This window comes from Pelodiscus sinensis, chromosome 9 (assembly GCF_049634645.1).
Source record: "Pelodiscus sinensis isolate JC-2024 chromosome 9, ASM4963464v1, whole genome shotgun sequence".
NCBI lineage: Eukaryota > Metazoa > Chordata > Testudines > Trionychidae > Pelodiscus > Pelodiscus sinensis.
The window spans coordinates 63100886-63124551 of NC_134719.1; the positions used below are offsets into that span (position 1 = coordinate 63100886).

Below are 23666 nucleotides of genomic sequence, written 5' to 3' on the forward strand. Positions count from 1 at the left end.
GAGCCAGCACTCAAGAGCTGGATGGGTTCACCCCATGACTCTTCCCAAGGAGGCTCCCCAAGGAATTCGTCTGCCAAGGGGCGTACTGCTGCGATCTGTGGATTGGGAGGAGGGGAGTGAGGGGATGAGAACTCCACAGAGACGCTCTTGTAAGTTTCACGAATGCTCCTTGTGCTTTCTCACACGCCACGTGCTCCTAAGAAGACGACGCCTCTCTTGTTTGACCGGCGCCCTTGCTGGGGTTTTGTCCGCGGCTCTCGACACGGGAGAGGCGGAGATTCCTGCAGCCGCCTGGTTGGAGAGAACTGGCTCGTGAGGCCTCTTGGAGCTTCTGGGGCTCCCACGCCTCTGTCCCAGGTCCCCGCAGAGCTGGTCAATGCAAGAACCCCGGGCTGAGGTCAGGCTCCGGCGTGGCGCATCGTTCCACATCCGTGTTGGGTGAGGCGCTGACCCCACTGCGCGCGTGTGGAGCCGTGGACCTGCTGATCCTGCGTGGGAGGCTGAAGGTCCACATCTAGGACCCAGATGTCCTTACCACCGCGGGCTCAAGATAAGGGGAGGAGCCCCTGGCACGTGGAACGCCCAAGCCGAAAATCCAAGCATGGCCTGCTGAGCTAGACTGTCCCGGTGCAGCATCCGCATCCACATCTCCAGAATTGGCGGCTGCCCTGCGTGAGCGTCCTGCTTGCCAGCAGGCCTGGGGGGCTGGTGTGCCCCCAACTGGGACCTGACCAGACACGATGCCCACTGGGGCCAAGGGATGTGGCCGGATCGCGCTACAGTCCCTGGAGATCCCTGGCTGAGGGTATGTCACTAATAATGCTCTCTGCTTCCCCAGCACCTCCGGCAGAGACCCTCGGGCTGCCTTAGGAGTAGCCGCCACTGACTCCTCTCAGCCTCCTGGCCGCGAGCATTTATCCCCATTTTGGAGCTGGGGAAAGAGGGACAGAGGGGAAGGGCCTTGCCCACAGGGAGTCAGTGGCTGGGCCACTTCTGTTGAACGTCCAGCTCCCTGCTCTAGCCGTTAAACCTCACTGCCTTCCAGCCGGGGCAAGTCCCAAGCGGAGGGTGCCGAAAAGTCCCCTTAGAAGCCGGTCGGCACTTGCCAAGGGGGCAAGGAGACGCCTCTGCCGCAGCCTGGCCGCTGTGGAGCAGGAGGTTCAGACCCAGGGCTAGGACAGGCCTTGAAGGTCCAAGGGAAACTTCCAGAATATCAGACCAGGGAGAGGGGGAAGGCTGCGGCCTACACAGAGGCGCGGTGCACAGAGCGCCCCCCTCAGGCTCCATGCCCCAGGGGCGCAGCTCGAAGGCTCAGAGCGACAGGAACGGGAGAGAAGTCTGAGGGAGCAGCCATGTTAGTCGGTAGCTGCCCTGGGGAGTCCTGTGGCTCCTTAGAACCCAACAGGTTTATGAGGGCATCGTGAGAGTCGTCTTGCCTCCCGTGCGTGGCTCTGGCATGCCACGAGCAGGCCTCACGGGCTCTTTATCCCACTTCTGGAATGGCTGGGACACAGGGCTAGAATTACCCCGGCTTGTGACCCAGCGCCTTGCAGGATGGAGACCCGCCCGGGCCTCTGAGGGCTTTTTCTCTCCATCCTGCCGAAGTCAGAGGAGACGCTGCCGACCTGGAGGAGGGTCGTTGCCGGCTGGCTCTGGAGGTGGGACCCGTGAATGAAGGATGAGGATGGTCCTGGGGCGAGCTTTGCCTCAGGCCTGCACGTTGGTCACCCTCAGGACTGGGCAGGAATCCTGGGGGCATTGCTTGGATACCCCCAGTGGGCGGGGACCTGGTCCGAATCTGGCCAGTCCATCCACTGGCCGGCCACCGAGACCACTGGGGAATGGCCCCTCTGGGATTGCCCCTAGCCTGGGAGCTCAGGAATTAGCTGCAGAGGCATCGGGCAGCAGCCCACGGAGGGATGAGGGGTGTGTGGTTTTTGTTGTGTGGGGTTGTTTATTTGGACAAGAGCCGGTTCCGTGTGAGAGAGGAGCAGCCTCTAGTGGCTGTCAGCAGAGAGAGCAGTTTTGTCAAGCTGCCAGTCGAGCAGCCATGGACAAAATATTCTTTTTTCCCCAAGTTCTTTGCCTGTAATTTTTTTTTCTGTCACGAAGAGCAAGATATTAAGTTTTCTGGGCTATTGGGTCTCCACCTTCGGCTGTGGGAAGGATGCATCTGAGGACAGGGAAATTAGGGAATGTCCACATCTGGTTTTTCTTCTAAGAGAGCGGGAGAAAATACCGCTGTGCGAAATCGGGTTTATTTCCGCTTTCTTTTTCCCTCTCTCCTGGGAGACCTGACCGCCCAGGAGCATGGACGCTTTCCTCGTCTAGACAAAAAAGGGGCCCGGTTGGTACCAGCTGCAAGATGGTGGCCTCTAATGTGGTCCTTCCTCCATCGAAATCCATGGCAAACACCCACTGGAAAAAATAACCCCGCTGGCGGAAAAGATGCAGGAGCCGATAGCTTCTTGGGTCAAAGGAATTCGTAACTGTCCAAACGTTCATTGAAGAGTCTGGGCTAAATCCTCCGCCACTTCTCAATTGTTTTCTGAGGATCACTCTCTCCCCACCTCCTGGGTATGGAAATCCACAGACTCCAGTGCCCCAGCTGGGGGTCTCTCTCTGGGTCCCTTGCCCCTTTAAATCCATTTCCAACTGAGCAGGAGATGAGCCGGGTAGGGGGCCAATCCGGGTAGGGGGCCAATCCACACAGCACGGCCTAGATCATATGTGATCGTTGCTGGATTAGAGAACAGCGCTGCAGCTTGAAATTGACGTGTGAGTGTTAACATCTCGGGTGTCCAGGCGGAAGGTTCATTTGAGTCTTGTAGGGTGCCGGGAAGATAAAGAAGGAGCTTTTAAATAATCATTTTGTCTCCTACTCACCAGAGCGCAGACGTCTAGCGATAACTAGGTGGCCTCAGCTCTGCCTAGACACGTTGGCCTTTTCATTTATTTATTTAGTGGTGTTACTCTACTTGGCTCGCCAAACAGGCCCCGTTGCTGCAAATCTCTGCACCTTCTCCCCCAGCTGATTTTTGGATTCCAACTCATTAAACATATGTCATTATTATGTAATAGTCAGATCATGTGTACCACTGCAAATATGCAGAGGTGGCTATAACAGAGCACAATGTCCGTGTTTCACGGTCTGCAGTAATAATACTAAGAACTCTTTGCTTTTACCTCTTTGGGTTTCAGCTTGTCTTTTGAGCTTTGTTGGGAAGAACAGGAGATTATTCGCCACCGTTGGCATGATCTTCATTTCTATCCCATCTCCTCTCTCTTATTCCTCCTCCTTAAGTCCAATCACTTGCCTTTTCTCTTGCTTAGGGTTAGGGAATCACCGACCCCCAAATCAACCCACGTTTCATTGACAATACTTCACATCATCTGCCGCAACTTCCTTTCCCACCGTGTCTCCACCTCTGGAGATGTTTTGGTTTTCTCTCTTTTGTCATATGGCTTGTTTTGTGCATGCTAGTTATCGAATCTTTTTTTTGTAATTTTAGCAAGGCGTTTTTGCGGTAATATGTGTGTACGAGATTTGGGGCCTGGCCCAAATTTCTGGCTCTCAACTCTTCTGACTTCTTGTCTTTATTTTTTAAACTGGGATCCAGATGTAAATTTGGCATCTTCAACCCATCTCTAGCATGTAAATTAGCATGGCTAATTGGCAACTGTTTATCATTTTTTATTTTATTTTACTAACAAATTTACTTGCACGTCAGCCCTTTTAACAGACAAAATTTCAAATACAAGAAGGCTGAAAACAACTTAAAAAAGGACTGGTGTCTAGAAAATTATGATTTCAAAGGCATTTTTTGGGAGGAGGGGGCTGAATCTCCTATTATTCATATTCATTCCCAGCTGACGCTTTTACTTAAAATTGGCTCCTATTAATAGTCATTGTCTCTTTCAGAAACTTATTCTAGATGAAGGAAAAAACGTGTTCCTTGTTATTTTCACTGCCCTATTGCGACTTCTTATTGACAGCCAATTTTAATTTTTTTTTTTAAACGGACAGTAAAACCATTTGCGGGTGATTGGCAGTGCAGATTACAGGGTTAGGAATAATGGGTGAGATTAATTTGAGACATAAGCAAGCATAACGCCGTTAAAATCAATGGATCCTCATAAAGCGAGGCCACGCGGTATGTATGTGTTGGCCCACGGGATTTTTGTGGAAATTCGGTGGACTGGATCCCCTTTTTTTAGCATCTAAAATTGCCGGTTTTCCCATTCTCCCCCTTTCCCCAAATATAGCTGCTTCCACTGGAGTTTTCAGGCTGCGTCGTACGTATTTCCCTGGCATTGCTCGGGTCCTTAATTTGAATAAGTTAATAAGTTTTGGTTTTCTTCATATGAATCATTGCTCTGGGGGATGAGGGGTTCAGTATTCAGACTGCCCTGGAGAGAGAGGCCAACCCCAGCCACACAGACACACAAACTCTGGGAAATACATAGTAGATTGCTGTCCTTTTCTCCACCCCTGCTGGCCCAATGGGGTTATAGCTGTCCCGGTCCCCACTTCTGGCCCTTTGCTGCCCCCCTGTGGTCATTCTGCAGTATAACTGTCCCTCCTACCTTTCCGTTTTATGAGAAACAATCATATTTCAGGCACATCCCATTGTTCTGGGAAAAAGCAAGGTGGGGGTTTGGTTAAGCTAGGATAAGAGGAAGATGCCTACCAAATTTGATGGTCCTAGCTCTTACCGCTTAGGAGGAGCGGACTCACACACAGACGGACGGACACATACACATTTCTAAAATATATAGCAAGAAGATTTTGCTACCCAACTGCCCACTCTTGAATGCATCTCTCTCATTCTGACTCTGACTCTCTCTCTCACACACACACACACACACACACACACACACACACACACACACACACACACACGTTTTGCAAACACAATCTGGGGATCCACATTTGCCAAGGGAGCCCAGAGCATTGGAGTATCGGAGGCGGCGGGACGGAGGGGGTTGCTTTAATTTTTGTTTTTAATTTCAAAAAGCGAGAGAGTGAGTTCAGGAAAACTCTCCAAGCAAGAGCGCGACTTTGTATTTGTTTAGCCCATGAATTGAAGCTGCGAGAGTATTAGAAAATTCTCTCGTTGGCAAACAATTTGCGAGACTGTGAGTACTGCCGCTGTCTTTGCTGTGTACAGTTCAGCAAAGTCTGGAGAATGAAAAAAAGCCATTTCCAAATAACAAAACTTCTCTTATTAATACATTTAATTTGCCTGTTGTCTTCTATCAGAGGCGCTCCAAGTACTTGGTGCATATTAATTATGGCTTGTAAGGCTGCCTTTGAAAGGCAGGGAAACTGAGGCATGAGTAGTGTAAGGCCTTAATCCTGCAGAGAGCTTTGCACAAGGGTCTGCTTGTTCCAGGATGAAGGCTGAGGGCTTGATCCTGGTCACCTTGAGCTCAAAGGAGGTTTTCCCGTAGAGTTTGATGGAGTAGGAACAGTCGGGAAATGACTCCTGCCGGACCGTGTGGGGAATGTGTGCTAGAGCTAAGAACAGGAGCCAAGCTTTACACTGGCAGCCTTAGTCACCGATCCGCCTTCTCTTTGCGATGCATTTCAGCAAATCGTGGTGCAATCACATGCCTGTGACCTTTGTATCAGTCATAAAAAAAAAAGAGAGAGAGAGAAATGGGCATCTGCTTTGATTCTCTGCCCACGCAGCCAATCTTGTGCGTGCAACATCCGGTGTAGGCAGGTAACACCGGCTTGTGTTCATTGGGGTTTGCACCGTTGCCATTAGTGCTTCTAGTTAACCCTCTGGGCAGATCTGAGAACGAGGTTTTGCTGCTTTGTTGGTTTTTTTTTTCTTTCAAGAACAAAGAGCAGGCCGATCCTTCGGTCAGATTCTGGAGTCGGATACGATTCCAGAACCACGACAACGTGTTGAAATGAACCCTGGGGAAAAGCCCTGTGAAACTATAACCGAGTACTTGCTTGTGCGGGGAGCATCTAGCTGCCCCCTATAGCCATCTAGGGGGGTTTTGAGCTCACGATTACACATCTCCTGCTTTCCACCCTCAGGGGTTTTTCCCGAAGGGAAGAAAGAGACACGCACGTCGCCAAGAGTTCATATTCGCCGCATGATTATTTCCACGGTGAACGAGCTAATATTTGCGCAGCTGTTTGGAAATACAGAGCCGCGTTATTAATTAATCTCCTGATTTCCAGTTCTCTGTTTGCTTTGCAATATATAATGCCCTTTCAAAGACGAACACGGCGCCTCCTCTGCTTCCCCTTGTAACCGAGGAGCGTGTGTAAACAGTTTGCTGGTCGTGTGGAGCACGAATACCTGACTGTCCCCTGGCATTGGCCTCCCGTCTACCACAGCTCTCTGTGGGGCAGGGAGGGGCGGCTCTCTTCCCCTGTCTCTGTCCAGCGCGTGCGAGCCTTGGAAAGGCTGGGCACTGTGGGGGCCCTGGTATTTCCGCCACCAGTGGGACCTGAGGGCAGGGCTCCTGTCCCCCACACGTTGATCCGGTCCTTAGTGCTGAGGTCACTTGGCCGCTCCGAGCAGGGCTGGGGAAAGGGGCTGGGTGGGCAGTCCTGGTGGCAAGAGCCATCTCTTTCTCCACCCGGGGGCAGTAGCACCAGTGGGGGTTGCCACCCGCCCGGTTTTTGGCTTCTCTGTGGGTGCCCCGTCGGGTTGATTGCCAGGGGCCCGGTTTTCAGGGCCTTGGCAACCCCGAAATGGCACCCAAACCCAAAGCCAGTTAGGGCAGGGTAGGGCGAGGCACTGCGTCATTAAACCGGCATCAGCTCCGCCCAGCCGAAGCCCCTGCCAGGCTCTTTGAGACGACCCGGCAAGCAACAGGGGAAAGGAGTGGAGGAGTAAGCGGTAGGGGTGTGGTGTGGGTGGATGAGGCAGAGAAGGGGCGGGGCCTGATGGAAGGGGCGGGGCTTGACACAGTGGCGGTCTAGAGAGGGTCTAGTTGCCATCAGTTAGAAAGGTGCTCACTCTACTGCCTGCATCTCCCAGCGGGCCCCACTCAACTCTGGAGGGACCGGCAGGGAGGGCGAGAGCCGAGTCCACGGCCCATCCTCTCTGAGCCTGTCCGTCGAGTCTGTTATGTGGGGGCCAACCAGTGACCGCTGCACTGTGGGCTCCGCCCCCCGGGACCTGATCCAGGCCGGGGCAGACCCATGCGCTGGTGAGGCACTGCCAGCCGGGCTGGGTTTAACGGGTGAGCCAGAGGGGCAATAAGGCTTTGCTGTCAAGGGCTGGGTTGCCATTGAAATCAGGGCGCCAGACACCCAGCTAATCGTTCCCTCCCCACTCTGTCTCTTCTCACAGTCCTGAGTATCCGGGGAGCCCAGGAAGAGGAGCCCACGGACCCCCAGCTGATGCGGCTGGACAACATGCTGTTGGCGGAGGGCGTGGCCGGGCCCGAGAAAGGAGGGGGCTCGGCGGCAGCGGCGGCCGCAGCGGCCGCATCTGGAGGAGCTGGTTCAGACAATTCCGTGGAGCATTCTGACTACAGAGCTAAACTCTCGCAGATCCGACAGATCTACCACACGGAGCTGGAGAAATACGAACAGGTAACCGGCTCATTCGCGGCGGCTGGGCGGAGGCTCTCCCCTCTCCTGGCCAGAGCAAAGGCAGGGTTTAGATGAGCCTCTGACCCAGGAAATAAACCCGGGCGAGGAATAATCAGCCAGCCCGGCGGAGGGAGGCTAAGGCAACAGAAAATGGAGCCGATAAGAGAATCGGCACGTTACCTACACACGGTTCTGTACGCTGAGCCTCTGTGGCTTTGTCAGCTGGAGCGCTAGTGACATCTATTGTCAAGGAGGCATGAGCGTAACTGTACCCGGTAGCTCAGAATTTCCTGAGACATCCACCGTTCTGGCTGAGATCTGTCTCAGGGAGCTGGTGAAAATTTCTGCACAAAAATGTTGGTTTTTTTTTTTTTTGTTCATCAGAAGAAAAACACGGTATTGTTTTAGCTGCAAAAACATGTTGCTGTCAACACGGGGGCGGGTTTGCGTTTTGCAACCTTTTCAGTGACGTGTGGTTTGAATCCAGGTTTGGTTTCCCAACGAGGGTCGGCCTTTGACTCCGAATCGTTCGAGAAATGCTTCGGTTACCAAAAAGCTCGTTTTCAGTATGAAAACCTGCCGTTTTACTTAAGGCTTTTGATTAAAATTGATAACGAATCCACTGAAAACGACCCTGGAAAAGTTGCGAAAAGAAGGCCATTTCAAACTCTCTTGACTTTTTTTTTTTTTGGCAGACAGACTTTTCAGTCAGCTCTCAGGGCGGGTGTAGGGTTAGCCAAAAGAGGACTGTTTGGGTTTTACCCTTGACCAAAAATATTCATCTCTCTGAGGAGTAAAAGGAGAGAGAAAGGCTTGTACCAGTGGTTAGTGTCTTTGCTTGGGCTTCGGGAGGTCCCTGTTCCCTTAAAAACCCACCTAATGACTTGCCAGCCACACGGGAGGTTACCCATTTATCTGACGTCGACACTCGTTCGCTGGTGCCTGGCTTCACCCCCACCCCAACAGTTCCCTGTTCTGCAATGACTCACTGGTAGAGTGACGCTATTTCTCAAAGTGGAAACAGGACTCCACACAAAGTTGGCCCAAATGTTCCCTTCGCATGGGACTCGCTGCAGGATTTGTTTTTTCAGTGTAGAGGTCCTCTGTGCCTCACTTTCCCACCTGTATATAGAATCATAGCGCTGGAAGGGACCTCGAGAGGTCATCAAGTCCTGTCCCCTCCACCCATGGCAGGACCAAGCACCATCGAGACCGTCCCTGATGTGTCTCTAACCTGTTCTTAAATATCTCCAATCCCTAGACAATGGATTCCAGTGTTTCACCCCCTGACAGGCAGGAAGTTTTTCCTAATGTCCAACCTCAACCTCCCTTGCTGCAGTTTTAGCCCATTGCTTCTTGTCCTGTCCTCAGAAGTTGAGAACAATTTCTCTCCCTCCTCCTGGTAGGTCCTTGAAAGCCGCTGTTATACCCTCCCCCCATCTTTTCTTCTCCAAACTAAACAAGCCCAGTTCTTCCAGTCTTCCCTCATCACTCATGTTCTCTAGACCTTTCATCATTCCTGTTGCTCTTCTCTGGACCCTCTCCAATTTCTCCACAACTTTCTTGAAATGTGGTGCCCAGAACTGGACACAAGACTCCAACTGAGGCCTAATCAGCGCAGAGTAGAGCGGCAGAATGACTTCTCGTGTCTTGCTCACAACACTCCTGTGAATGCAGCCCAGAATCATGTTGGCTTTTTTTGCTACAGTGTCCCACTGTTGACTCCTATTTAGCTTGTGGTCCACTCTGACCCCTAGATCCCTTTCTGCAGGACTCCTTCCTAGACCATCGCTTCCCATTGTGTATGTGTGAAACGGATTGTTCCTTCCTACGTGGAGCACTTTGCATTTGTCCTTATTAAACTTCATCCTGTTTACCTCAGACCATTTCTCTAGTTTGCCCAGATCATTTTGAATTAGGACCCTATCCTCCAAAGCACTTGCAACCCCTCCTAGCTTTGGATCGTCTGCACACTCAATAAACGTCCTCAATATGCCATCATCTAAATCGCTGATGAAAATATTGAAGTAGCCCCAAAAGGGATCCATGCATAACTCCACTTGTTCTGCCCTTCCAGCGTGACCAATAACTGCTCTCTGAGAATGAAAACAACAACAAATAGTCCTGTAGCACCTTAGAGCAGTGGTCCCCAACCACTGGAGGTTGCCGGGCGCCAGGGGGCGTGGCCGTTCACCCACCGGGCGCCAGAGGGCGGAGACACTTGCGTGCCCGGGGCTGGCGCTCTCCCCTCCCCCCCAAGTGCCGCGTGCCTGGGGCCGGCGCTCCCCCCCAAGTGCTGCGTGCCTGGGGCCGGCACTCCGCCCCCCAAGCACCGCGTGCCCGGGGCCGGGGCCGGGGCCGGCGCCCCCTCCAAGCGCTGCGTGCCCAGAGTGTGGGCGGCCAATCTGCGGCGCTCCCGGGGCTGGCACTCACCGTGCGCCATGCGCCCAGGGCCAGCTCCGGCACCATGCATGCGCCATGTTCCCAGGGCCAGGCCAGCCCCGAGCACTTGGCGGACGCACACAAATGCCCCCGCGGGCGCCACCATGTTGGGGACCACTGCCTTAGAGACTAACAAAACACGAAGATGGCATCCTGAGCTTTCTTGGGTACAACCCACTTCTTCAGCTGAATCTCTGAGAATGGTTATCCAACCAATTATGCGTCCATCTTATAGTAGGCCTATCTCGGTTGCGTTTCCCTAGTTTGTCACGTGGGGATAACCACTTGCAGGAGAGTTTGTAAGGAGAAATACATTACAACTTGAGAGTCGTTTGGTTCCTATGGCGATGGGGGTGTAGGATGCAGAGAGGGAGGGAACATAATTCTTCCATTAGGAAGCATTCTCCCAAAAGGAAGTTCTTCTTCACACAGCGCATAGTCAATCTGTGGAACTCCTTGCCTGAGGAGGTTGTGAAGGCTAGGACTATAACAAGGTTTAAAAGAGAACTAGATACATTCATGGAGGCTAAGTCCATAAATAGTTATTAGCCAGTAGGGGTAGGGAATGGTGTCCCCAGCCTCTGTTTGTCAGAGGGTGGAGATGGATGGCAGGCAAGAGATGGCTTGATCATTACCTGTTCGATTCACTCCCTCTGGGACACTTGGCATTGGCCACTGTCGGCAGACAGGATACTGGGCTGGATGGACCTTTGGCTTGACCCAGTGTGGCCGTTCTTATGTTCATTATGAGACAATGAGTAGGGAGCCTTTTTGAACAGGCTGGGGGCTGCCAGGGGTGAAGTTGAACCTGGGCGGGAGGTCACCTTGGCCGAATGCCACCGATATCCTCGTGAAAAGTGGCTGAGCTTTGGCTAATTGAGGCGTGTTGGAACTGCCCATCGGAAGGGGACCGTATACGATTAGTCAGCCGTGTTGTCAGCGGCAGACAGTGGCGTTGTACTGTGCACAGGCCTGTTTCTCACTGCCCGTCCCACCTCTCCCCCGTCAGACCCAGAGGCTGAACTCCTGTGTTTTGCTGCATGCGGCTTTCTAATTTGCAGACTATGAAGCTTTCAGCAACTGGCAGGCAGCCTGATTCAGCCAAAACACCTTGCCGGTGGGGGCTTCTACTTAAAAACTCCCCCCAAAGTCACCGATTCCCTGGCCTTGGGCGGTAGGCTGCCTCCACCCACGCGAGAATTTAGGAAATGTTTTGATGTTGGTGACTGTGCGTTTTTCACCAGAAAGTGCTCTGTACCAGTAATTTCCCACTATTCTCTATTTGGGAGCCCTGTTTCATTCACTGCCCCTTGTACGTAAGTGACCTGTAGAGACTCTTTGCATACATCGCATGCTTGACAACCATAAAAGAGCCAAAATGTATCACACTGTATAATGTGTTGCATTACATTATTTTGGAAATAGCCGGTGGTTGTGCAATTCAAGACTAAAGCATAATACTGGTGCATAAAGGGGCAGAGTTAAGGTTACACAACCTTAAGGTTGTCAATTTCTATTTTTCGAGTGCTTCACAAAGGAACCTTTGTTTACTGGGGTTCTTTTGAGCTTGGTATGCTGGGAAGAGGTTTAACCAAGCTTCTGACCAGCGAGTTGAGGGCAGTCTGCACCACGAAGGCGTAGGACGCAACACACTTCATCTCTCAAGTCCTTCACCGAGAGCCTTGGGGTTACAGACCCGGCTATGTTTAATGGAATGGCAGAACTAGTACGATTGGTCGTTCTTAAAGGAACAGTTTGGCTTTAACCACGTGGGATGGAATTTGCAAAAGTACTTACAGGAAACTCCGTGGGATTTGCGCCTCACTTCTTGGCCTGCTTTTACAAGTCCTGCTTGTAGCTCATTGCGTGGACCAGCCCCCCAGCCCCAGGGTGGCCCCTTTGTGATGAACCCCTAGCAAAGGAATAACCAGCCCGCCCAGGAAAAGAGAGGAAATAAGTCACGAGACTGGGGCATGTGTTTGGCTCTGGGGGTGCTGTTTAAGCCCTTGGACTGTGCTGAGTGGTGGCTGAGTGGCTGAGGCTCTTGACTGTAATTCTGGACGGTGTGGGTTTGAGTCTCTCTCGATCTCATGGGGCAGGCCACCCCAGCTGCAAAATAGACCTGACCAATTGGGTTAGGGTGGCCAAAGGCAGCTGGCCGTCCCTGTGGCAAGCTTCTCCTGCATGCCGGAAGGTTCTGGAGATGTTTGGAACCTCCTCTCAGCCGGGCTTCGGGGCCCTTGGCCCGGGCTGGCCTTAGAGTCACAGGGCCCAGTGAGGGCAGCGAGCGAACCCGTTGGGATGGGCCTGGGGGCAGGCGGCCGCAAGCTGCCCCGTGTGAAGTAGGCGCACGGCTCCGTGTGCGTGGTGTGGGGGCCCAAGCAGCTGCCATGGTGGAGCCCAGAGCAGCAGTGTTCTGGAGGGACCCTGTGCTTTCCTCTTTGCCGGTCACCTCCCTGCCGGAGGGGGCCGCCGTCTGGATGGCTTTCCCTCCGGCCCGGCAGCCCCTGGCCGCATGGACGTGCCAGCATCTCCCGTGGCGGGCAGAGAACAGGAGAAAAGCCCAAGGCAGCCTCTCTCCCTGTGGGTCTGGGAGGAGTGGGGGGACCCCAGGTGGTGCGGGGGGGCCGTCCCGTCAGCGCACTAATTCCAGTGATTACCTGCTTGCCCTTTCCTGTCAGGCCTGTCTCGCTCTGCCTCGGCTGCCGTAATTATTATCATTATTGACGTGCTCTCCGAGGTGCTGGCAACCGGCTGCAGGTCTGTGTCACTTCTGCGCTTCCAGGCGCTTGCCGGGGGCTCTGACGCCGAGCCCCCTCTCCGGGACCTGCAGAACACACCGGCCCTGTCACCGGCATTCGAGCGCCCGGCCCCCGCTCCTCCCCCACGCGTGGCCGGCCCTTCCTTTGGCACCCCCCTCCCTGAGGGAGACGTGGGACCGTCCAAAAGCAGCAGCCATGGCCAGGGCAGAGCTAGGATGGCCCACCTCACATGCCTGGGGGGGTGTTGGTCTGACCCACCCTGCCAGGAGTATGGCTCCCAGAAGGACAGGACCGCGGTTCTGAGCTGAGGGCAAATCCCTGTCTTCTGACCAAATCCAAAGCAGACGCAGCGGGGGGGTGGGGGGGGAGAGGGGAGGTTTCCAGCCTTTGTCTCATACACAAGGTCCACTCCCCCTCGGCTGCTCGATTTGGGTCCGGCAGCCTCCCCAGGAAGCCCCGTTCTCTCCCCGGCGGGAGGAGAGAACGTTTTCTTCTCCCGGTGGACAGCCAGCCTCGCTCTTCCTTTTCCGTTAGGCCATTGGAGGGGGATCGTTTTTCTCCGTTCCACCGTCCCACGCCCCCTCCCAGCCCTGGGGCGGGAGTGAGTTGTCACGGGGAAGGAGCATTTACAGAGCTCTGTGCCCCTCAACGGGAGGAGCCAAGAAGCATTAATCCGGGCTTGTTCTAAAGCCCATCGCTAATCGGAGAGGAGCGTTTGGACCTACATGTCCAGATACGTCTTCTGTGGCCTCCTCCCCTGTGGTATCTGAACATCTAGCGCAGATCTCCTCACAGCATACCTGCAAGGCAGGGACGTGCTTTTAGTGCTGTTACAGATGGGGAAACTGAGGCACGGAGCGACAAACTGACCTGCCTCAGGCCACGCAGGGATCCTATGCAGAGGATGGAATTGAACCCCCTGGAACATCCTTTCTGATCCCTCTGAAAGCTCCCGTTCCGTTGTGGCTTCTGCGCGGTGACTTCCCAGGGCTGCGCGGTGACTTCCCGTGGCTGGGCGGGACGCTGGCCGGGCTGCTTCCCCTTGGACGTTTTTCTCCCGTTACTCGCTTCATCGGTTTCCCGGGAGGGCAGCGCCTCACCTGAGGGATGCAGAGGAACAAGGGGGGACGGGAGCTGCAGTTGTGTATCTCCGGGGGTGGGGTCCGCAGTGGGGTGAAAAGCTGGCCCCGTACAGCCAGGGGGATGGGAAGGGGAGGGCACGTGGCTTGGGGGATGAAGAGGACACAAGGTCGGGGGGTGGAAGCGAGCGGAGGGCTGCGATGGTTGAGACGCAGGGTGGGCATGTAGAGGACGGGTTACCGTCCAGTCTAAGGACGCTGCCCCGTGTGGGGCGTTTATGAATCCTGGACTAGACACAACACAAAACAGCCGCGAGCTGCACGGCCGGCCCCTCGCTCCGACCGCCGCCGAATGACCCTCCGATCCCGGGGTTTCTTTTGTTTTTCTTGCCGTCCCAGGCCTGCAACGAATTCACCACCCACGTGATGAACCTGCTGCGGGAGCAGAGCCGGACACGGCCCATCTCGCCCAAGGAGATCGAGCGCATGGTCAGCATCATCCACCGCAAGTTCAGCTCCATCCAGATGCAGCTCAAGCAGAGCACCTGCGAGGCCGTCATGATCCTGCGCTCCCGCTTCCTGGATGCGCGGTGAGTTCGCCGGGCTGGGGAGAACGCGTTGGGGAGGGCGGGGCGGCCTCGCCCCTCGTGCGACAGAGCAGCCGCTGCAAAGCTCTGCTGTGCCCGACGGAGGTGGGCCAACCCGCAGGCCGATCGAGGGAAGGCCCGGACCTGATGGGCTGGTGCAGTCTGCTGGTCCAAGAGGCGGGAGACTGGACTAACCAGAGGAACGGGCTTTGGCCCAAGGAGGAACTGAGCTCCCTTGGATTTCAGCTGGGTCTCTGGGGTCGCTCCACTTGGGCTGTGTGTAGACGATGTAGATTCGGTACGTCGAAATTGCTAATGAGGCGGGGGCTTAAATATCCCGTGCCTCATTAGCATAAACATGGCTGCCGCTTTTTTCAAAACGGAGCTTTTTCGAAAAAAACCTCAACAAACCCCATCAATCTAGATGTGGATCTTTCAAAAAAATAAACCCTTGAGGGTTACAGGATCTGTCGAAAAAGGGTTTATTTTTCGAAAGATCCGCATCTAGATTGCCAGGGTTTTTTTTTTTCGAAAAAACTCCGTTTCGAAAAAAAGCGGCGGCCATGTTTACGCTAATGAGGCATGGGATATTTAAATCCCTGCTTCCTTAGCAATTTCGACGTGGCTAATCTACATCTCTCTGTCGACAGAGCGGTGTTGTCTAGACGTACCCTTGGAGCCCTATCCCGACCCTGACTACCCTGTCGTGTGAGCCTGCCTGACGGCCAGGTCCTGAGCACCCCTCCGGCAGGTCATCAGAGCGGCCAGGCTGGGGTCAGACCCAAGGTCCATCCAGCCCCGTGTCCCGTCTGCTGACAGCGGCCAATGCCAGGTCCCCCGGAGGGCGTGAACACAGCAGGGAACCATCACATGGTCCCTTCCCTGTGGCCCATTCCCAGCCTCCGGCAGACAGAGCCCAGGGACACCTGCTTGCTGTTTTCTGGGAACGGGCGGCTAGAGGTGCAAGATAGGTGACCAGCCAGCAAGGGGGAAAATCGGGACGCGGGGAGGCTATTAGACCAGCCCTAAATAGCAGCACTGTCCTATAAAATCAGGACACCTGGTCAGCCTCCTTAAAGATGAACGTGGCTACCCCCGGCTGGGCTGGAAACCTCTGCCCGGAGCAGGGTGTGGTGGGGTGAGCTCTCTGCTGCCTCGGGCCTCATCCACAAAACTAGGATGCCGCAGGAAGCAGAAGGCAGCTGGACTTTGCAAGCGGGGGTGTCACCTAGTGGTCACAGTCAGGCGTCGGAAGACTCGGGTTGAGTTCCCAGCTGTGCCTTTTCCTTGGGGAAATCGTGATCGCGTCTCTGGGCCGTCGGTAACTCAAGGCTAATCAGCTGGGGCTTCGCGTTCGTGGCATTGCGAAGCTGAACAGGCGAGAGGAACTTGGAAATATTCCTCCCGTCCGCGCTGGCAGCTAGAGTCGTCCGTGTTTGACTTGTAAATGGGGCTCGTTGGCTCTGCAAGCCAGAGGGAAATCCCCCTAACCCACCTGTGCCGGCATATCAGATCTTTCTATTCACTAAGCCCCAGAGTCAGCCGGTTTCACTGCCGCGCTGAGGGGAAAGGAGCGGCCGTCTCCCAGGTCGTTGTGGGATGGCAGGTGTCCGGCGCGCAGTCCCTCCCTCCTGATTTTGTTCCGTTTTCTCCTTGCCAAGGCGGAAGAGACGAAACTTCAACAAGCAGGCGACGGAAATCCTGAACGAGTATTTCTATTCCCATCTCAGCAACCCTTACCCTAGTGAGGAAGCCAAAGAAGAGCTAGCCAAGAAGTGCGGCATCACGGTCTCCCAGGTAAGGGGACGGGCCGAGGGACTAGCACCAAGGGAACAGCCTTGCGTTTCTCCAGCTGAGCCCAAATAATCAGGCCAGCGTCTTCTCGCTGATCTCCACAGCGGTGGGGGGTGAGTGCTAGCCAGGGAGTAATTGGAGCGGAGATGGAAAATGGGGGACAAGGCCTGTTGAGCAAGAGGGGTGGCTTGGAAGGGGAGTGACTGGGCAGTTGCCGGGAAGAGAGGAAGATGGACAAGTTGGGATGGTTGGGACATTGCAGAGAGAAGCAGATTTCGGCAGGAGAGGTTAAGGGGGCATCAGCAGAGCGGGAGCCAAACAAGACGACGAAGCAACTTCGGGGCCAGTGCTGCGTGTGGCCGGTGCGCGGCCACTCATGCTACAGCATGACCAAGTAACCCACGTGGAGCTTGGCAGGGGATTTGCTTGCCAGGGCCCTGTCAGCAAGATGCGTAGAGGAGGCCGGGGCTAGGGTGGGGTATCTGTCGGGAGGGCCGTGTGGCTGGAATGTGCAGGGTTGTCCCCACCCACGCAGAGCCACGGCGGGTAGTGACGCTGGCGTTTGCTGAATGTAGTGGTGCTCACGCTGGCCTATGCCCTTTCTTCATGGAAACCGGAGATTGGCTAGCTGCGCCCCGAGGTGTTCCTGTCTCATGAAGGGGCGAGTGAATGGCCCCTGTGATCTAGAGCATGGACCGACATCCTAGTGCAGACCCGTTGAGCCTCTAATTAGCAGCCGCCATGCTCGTGGTTGTTAATTATGCTCTGCCCCTTCCTTCTCGCTGCCCTCCCCCTCTATTTGGACGGTAGAGTCTGGATCCCATCGGCACGTCATCTTGCAGTCTTGCCTGCAGCCAATCCGCACGCTTGCCCGGAGCCAGCCACCCTGCCCGGCCTCGTGTTTGCAGACGGGTTCGTGGTGTCATTCGGGTCACACGTTCCCAGGAAGATGGCAACCGTAACTGGAACCAGACCCCCACCTCAGGACGGCTGTTCTGTTTCTCTGGGAGGAGCAACCTCAAACTAGAGACGATAGTTACCTGTAATCGTGAAGGAATCGTGCTAATTGCTCCTTACGTGCTCACTTAGCGACCTCCAATCAGCAGCTGTGTCATCTACCTCAGAAAACCCACCCGACCAGCCGTCCATGCCGCGGTTACGCATGGGAAACTGGGCCTGCTGGTTCAAACACATCACGCCGTCCTGATAGTGCATCCCAAGCTTTCAACTCATCCCTCATGTTCCTATGGGATCCAGCAGGGGTCCATTAACTTTTTCTGGCATTTGCCCGTCGTCTCTGCGCTCCCTCGCACTTGGGACGGAAAGAGCCAGTTTCCAGGAGATCAGCTGTTCTCGTGAGCTGTCTCACCAAACTGTAATCGTGAGACATTGCTGCTCTCTTAAGGATTTCTACTCCTGCCAGCTTTCCCATGTGGCTTTTCAGGCCAACTGAGGTGCTGATCTGCACCAGGTCCCCGGAATACCCCTTTAGAAGACGCACAAACTCCCTGTGCTGTATCCACCTCCGTTCATGCTGCCTTGGGCTGGGCCCCTCGCACAAGCAAACATGATTCCATTGGCTCGTGGGCCCACAGAGAGCAAGACCAGAAAGAACCACTGTGATCATCTGGGCTGACCTCCTGCGTGGCCCGGGCTGAAACTCACCCAGTGAGGCATTCGGCCTGTATCTTCTGATCCAGCTTTTTTTAGCAAGACGTGCCTCCAAGGAAAGCCTAGATCTTGTTGCAAGAGGCGTCGGTGAACCACTCCTGGGTCTCTTTTCTCTGACTCAGAAATGGGCGTGTTCCTAACAATTGGAGCCCATTGAAGGTGCCATGAGATTTTTTTTTTTTTTTAACAACTTGGGCTGTTAATTCCTAACTTGTGGCCAACTTGCAATCTTAGTAGTTCCTTCTTGTCTCCCTTCCTTTACTCGTTAGCCTGGGGGAGGAGAGAGGGAATGCTTTTCCCTTCCGGTGCAGGGTTACTTTGCTTTGCTAAATGGCCGCTCCCATCCCCTCCGGACGTGGCCACATTTCAGCCATGTACAAGAGGCTCCCTCCTCTCCCTGGGCAACGTTTGTCGAGCATTGTGGGATCCCTGTAGATGGAAGGCGGCATGGAAAAGGGGAGGGATTATGTATCTGTTTTCTAGGCAGCAAACCAAACAGTAATTATACAGCGAGTGCAAAACACTAGCTGGATATCTGTGACCAAACACCCAGCATTTAGAACGGGACAAGAACCTCCGATGTATCGCCCTAGTCTTAATTCAGGCTTGCGACCCCAGGGATTAGCCTACAGGAGACCAGCTCAAAGGTCTAAGAGGGGACACGCTAGAGCAGATGGACTACTGGGCTTCTCCAGTGAGGGGGGTATGCATAGAGGCCGCACGCCCGTTCTGATCTGCTCAGCATAAACCAGGATTCCTGGCTAGATGAATCAATGGCGTGAATTGCTGTACCCCGCAGGCAAGGCGCCGGTGCAGATGGACTTGTCTGGGAAATCCTGTACGAGCTGGCCATGGTTTCATAAAAGGAGGCCAAGATGTTCAATAGCAACGAGGGATGTTGGGTTCCCAATTAGACGGTCCACAGCATATTTGATTTTCAGGGGGGCTCTGAGCAGTAACCCACCCACACCCCCATTCGCCCCATAGTCAAACATAACCGTGCCTGATTCATGAGGACAGGTAGGTCCCCAGAGATTGCTGAGGGCAAGTGTAGGGGAAGGCGCTTGGGGAGTTGTCCATGACTGTCTAGTAGGGTATCTTGAAATGTTTCTGTGTCCAGGAAGCCTGGGAATGGCAAATTTGGCGTGGCAGCGAGTGTTCCCCAGGTTGGAAAGAGGGGGATTAGTTAAGGGGCACATTGACAATTGGCCTTGTTCACTGAGCTTCCAGAAACGAGCTGCCACAAGAAAGGAGCTTAGCACGTCTTTTGGCTCTGAGGTTAGGATCCAATACAGATAAGCAGATCGAGGTCGGTTAAACCCGAAGTTTCCTATCACCGTCCTCAAACCTTCCACCCCAAACCATGAACCTCACCGGAGACCAGAAAAAAATTCAGCCAATTTCCTCCCTCCCCGTTATTCCTTCCTGCTGCTGCCTCTGCCCCGTGGGGCTCCATGTGGAACCAAAATGCCATGATTCCCAGTTCCACGGCATGCCGCGCAACTGGAAGGAAGAGGAAGTCCAAAGCTGCTCAGATGAGTTTCTAAGGTTGGTGGAGCTTGTCTGAGAAGAACACGTCCTCATCAGGAGTTTCTCCATCCAACCCGTCCATCTGTGAGAGGTTTCTAAAGTGGCACCACTATAGTGGCTGGAAATTTACTCTTTTGATGACTGGTAGGGGTTTGGGCCTTTCCTGAACCTCTTTCCTAAGTAGTTAAGTCACAGTGTAAATATCCATGAGGATCGCACCTTGCAACCTTCCTAATGATCCATCCAAGGCCAGGAAATAGGGAATGCCGTTGATTTAACAAGGGGTGGAGACAAGTCTGCTTAGCACTGTCCAGTGTGTAAATCTGATGACCAAGACATCCTGTCAATGGACTTTCAGCCCTCAAAAATGGAATCCGGTTTCATTTCAGCCTGGTTTTGAACAGTCCCTTGGGCACCGATGGATGTTTGCCATGACTGGCCTTTCTCGAGTGGTAGAGGGACAACTCCAGATAAGACACCCAAAACCTGCTTCCAAAACTCAAGCCCAAATCTTTTCGATACTTTTGAAAGTGCCAGTTTCACTACCATGGCTGTGGCTGCCCTTTGTGCTGGTTTCATAGATGGCACCAGGACGGAAGTTGACAGATCTGGAGACCGTTCTCAGCATTACCCTTGATGTGCGCTATGGTCTGTGGGGTGAGACTTGACCTTTCTCTGCTGCAGTTTCCCTGTTTGTCCAAGGACAATGATTCTTGCCTGCTTTTCTAAAGTGCTGTGAGGTTGATGAGCGCAACACACTGTGTAGGTGTCAAGAGGCACTGTGGCCACCTGGTTCCAAGTAAGACTGCGCATGCCAGGTTTGAGAGACACCAAAAAGCATCTGAGATTTGCAAACGGAACTTGTGAGAAACGCAACCTGATTTTGCCGACATAAGAATTGTACATGTTTCTGACGAACATCCAGACTCCATACTTGCAGGTGCTTACCAGATCCTTTGGGGATTGCCTACCCCAAATCTTTATGCAATTGACGCAGCGCAATGTTCTATAAAATCCTCAATGGAGACCAATTGCAATTAACCAATTGGAGCCTCATTGTTAATTTCGCTCCCTGTTGCCCTGTGAGATGGATTCGTGGCACGGGGCCAGATGGTCAACGGAGGTCGACGTCCACCCCAGCCACTAGTCTGGCCCGTACTTTTCCATTTTTTTAATTGCGTCGGAAGAAGTTGCGTCGGTCTTTATAAATCACCAGTCACCCTGTTTCGTTCTGCAAACCGGTGGGCAATCGAGGCACGAAGCATGCAGCAGCCTCTGCAAAATTCTGTTGAAGCACCTTCATTGACGTCTGCCTTTGCCTTTCCCCACTCTGTGTCTGGTGTTATGAGCAGTGGGGGTGCATGATCTGAGTGGAGTTTGGGATTCACACCACCTGTCAGTGTCGTGCATTGGGGCACCGATCTGAAACGAAGGAGCCGGCCAAGCCTCCAACCATCTCCATTTTCTGACTAGGTTGAAATTGAATTAAGAGCGTTCACAGAGGTGGTGCCCTGCTTTAGCTAAGATGTTAACTCTTTGGTTATGTTGGTCAGGTCTACACACAGTTTTACCAGAGCAAGCAGTGCAGCAGCTGTCAATTCTTCTGGGTTGTGCTCCAAAAGCAAGGTTCCAGATGCAAAATTTGGATCCCCATCTGCATCCGTAGCCGCAAAATGAGCTGTGGGTAGCCACATCCGTGGCTGTGGACAACTGCAACGATAAAGCGGAGAGCTGCAGATTTGTGGGGCTCTAGACGGGATCGAGCCAGAACAGAAGAATTTCCTGGATACCCGGATCATTCGGCCGAAGGAGGGTTTTTTGTTTTGTTTAATGAAAATCTTTCTCGTTGGTGTTGGGACTCTGAACCCAGCAGCCTGGAGAAACCGGAAGTGAAACTGACCAGGCTAATGTCACTGTCCCACTCTGAGTGGAAACCAGCAGCACAAATAATGAAAAGCAAACGAGATTTTTAAAATCCTACCGCATTGAATAGCTGTCTCAGGGGTTCCATTGAAAGCTGGCTCCCTGAGTCCTGTGATCACAGGAGGATCCCAGCTTTTGCAAGTAAGCTGACAGCCTTCACTGCAGCAAAGAAACGCTTTAAAACATGACCTATGCGCACTCTAGAGGCTCACATTCCAAAAGAGCGGTGTGCCCCCTTGCCCCACTTTTAAAAACAAATCTCATGAACGTTAAACCAGTCTCATGCTTTATAAAACCTCGTGATTGTGGAATTCGTGGGTTGCCAGTCTCGTTAATCTTCGCCATGTGCGAAGTCGAAAGAGCAGACCTGTGCACGATTGGTTTTTATACTGCCCTGGGGTTTCACTGGGGTTGGGATAGAGTCAGCAGATGGAATTGCTTCCTTGCAACGCTTTTAGACAAAAACCTGCCGTGCTTAACGTGCTTTATTCCCTGTCCCTAAACCCCTTTCCTCCCCCCCTCCCCCGCCCCATCCCCAGCAAACTGTGTCAAAGGTAAAACGTTAACGTCTTTGTCTTTTCTTGAACTCGCTCTAGGTATCAAACTGGTTTGGAAATAAGCGAATCCGGTACAAGAAGAACATAGGTAAATTTCAAGAGGAAGCCAATATTTATGCTGCCAAAACGGCTGTCACTGCTACCAATGTGTCAGCCCATGGAAGCCAAGCTAACTCACCCTCAACTCCCAATTCAGCTGGTTAGTTTTTTTTTTTGGGTTGTTATTGTTCGTTTTTGTTTTTTAGTTTGTTTTTCCTTTAATCTCTGTGTTTTCTTTGCTTTTCTTTTTTCCGTTTTCGTTTTTCCGTTGGTTGGTTTTTATGTAATTTTTACGACCGCAAAGGATTTACTTTTTTTCGTTTTTTTTTTTTTCCCATTCTGTTTTTTGGTTTGGAAAAGCGATGTGCTCATGCCGTGTCACCGATGGTCACGTGTTGGGGTTTTTGCATGGATTAAAAATTCGCTTGAGTTGCTTGCTCCTCAGAAGGAAAAAAATTGTCCGTGCACAATTGATTTACTTCACCTGGGGCTGAAAGCATGAGTGACCCCGATCTAAAAACCACCACCAAAAAAGACCCAACACTTACAGGATGTTCCAGATCATGCTATTTTCAGTCTGTTTTGTGTGGATTTTTATACTTCCGTTTTTTTCCGCACCCACCATAACGTCTGGATTACCTGCAAGTTATGTGTTCTGTGTGGATTTTATTTTTCTTTACTATCCGTATTAGCTGAGATCTTCTAGCTTCAAGGAAATCCAGTGGGTGGGTTTGTCTGTTTCCCACCTCCTCCCTCCCTTCCTTAGCTGTTTGTGTTTTTTGTCATTTCATTTGCTGTAAGGGACAACTGTGTGTGTGATCAGTTCCTCTTACCCAGATTTCAACTCTTTGGCTAAAGAGCTATGACACGCCGCCTGTTTAAATCTAGCGGCAACATGCGCACGGTGCCACCAGATAGAACTGGCGTTGTTCCAAACTGTACATGTTTAGATACTTTGTGCTGAGAGTTGAAAGCGAGGGGCGATTTGGCTCCTAATGTAAAGAAACAGAGGTTAACTTAACGGCTGCCATGTGATTTAAATATATATGTATGTATGGATATATGCTTCTTTTGCTTTAAGGAGGGAAATGTGAATATGCTTAATTATGCATCGTTCAGCTTGGTCTATAATTAGACGCTCCTTTCTCCAGTGCATAAGTGGGCTGATTTCAGGCATGCACAGATGTAGGGCCCTGCAGAGATGTGAAACAGGCCGTGGGGATTTTGGTGTTCCTGGAACTATATTTCTCCTTCTGAGGAAACCTAACGTCACACCAGTACTTGGTCTGACCTTTCCAGGCAATCTCGAGAGAGGTGATCTTTTGACCTACACGCTGCATGAGTTAGATGGGCAGAGGGTAGGGAAAACAGGACAAGAGTGAAGTCAAATAAAACGTCACGCTGCGTAGCGAGGGGACCGTGATGTGGGGGGAGTGGAACAAACGGCTCACTTTTTCTCCAAAGAATCCTTCGGGGGCTTGAAACGCCAATCTGTTCCCTTGCTGGATTTTTATCAGGTACTCCTTTAGTGCAAGTCCCGTGCTTTGGCTTTACAGATCGGTTTCCACCACCTGCTGCTGACTTATCTGGAGGGATTCAATGGGAACTACAGATTGGTTTGGGTTATGATTCAGGGCACAAGCCGGCCTTTCACTGTTGGGGGATCGGTTTCCCTGGCGAGCAGGCGATCGCATATCTGTCCCCGCTGGATT

The 23666-nt window shown here is 52.9% G+C and overlaps 1 protein-coding gene across 5 annotated transcripts in view; it reads left to right on the top strand.

The window, feature by feature from the left end:
• The window catches only part of PBX1 (PBX homeobox 1), a 201951-nt gene that overhangs the window by 153839 nt on the left and 24446 nt on the right, over positions 1 to 23666 (top strand). For 3 of the 5 annotated variants that reach the window (XM_075936967.1, XM_075936970.1, XM_075936969.1), the window contains exons 3-6: positions 7326 to 7570; positions 14253 to 14443; positions 16102 to 16237; positions 21955 to 22114. In XM_075936967.1, the coding sequence (XP_075793082.1) occupies positions 7326 to 7570; positions 14253 to 14443; positions 16102 to 16237; positions 21955 to 22114 (732 nt within the window). The remainder of the gene's footprint in view (positions 1 to 7325; positions 7571 to 14252; positions 14444 to 16101; positions 16238 to 21954; positions 22115 to 23666) is intronic. The other 2 variants (XM_075936968.1, XM_075936971.1) reach the window with 1 other exon arrangement.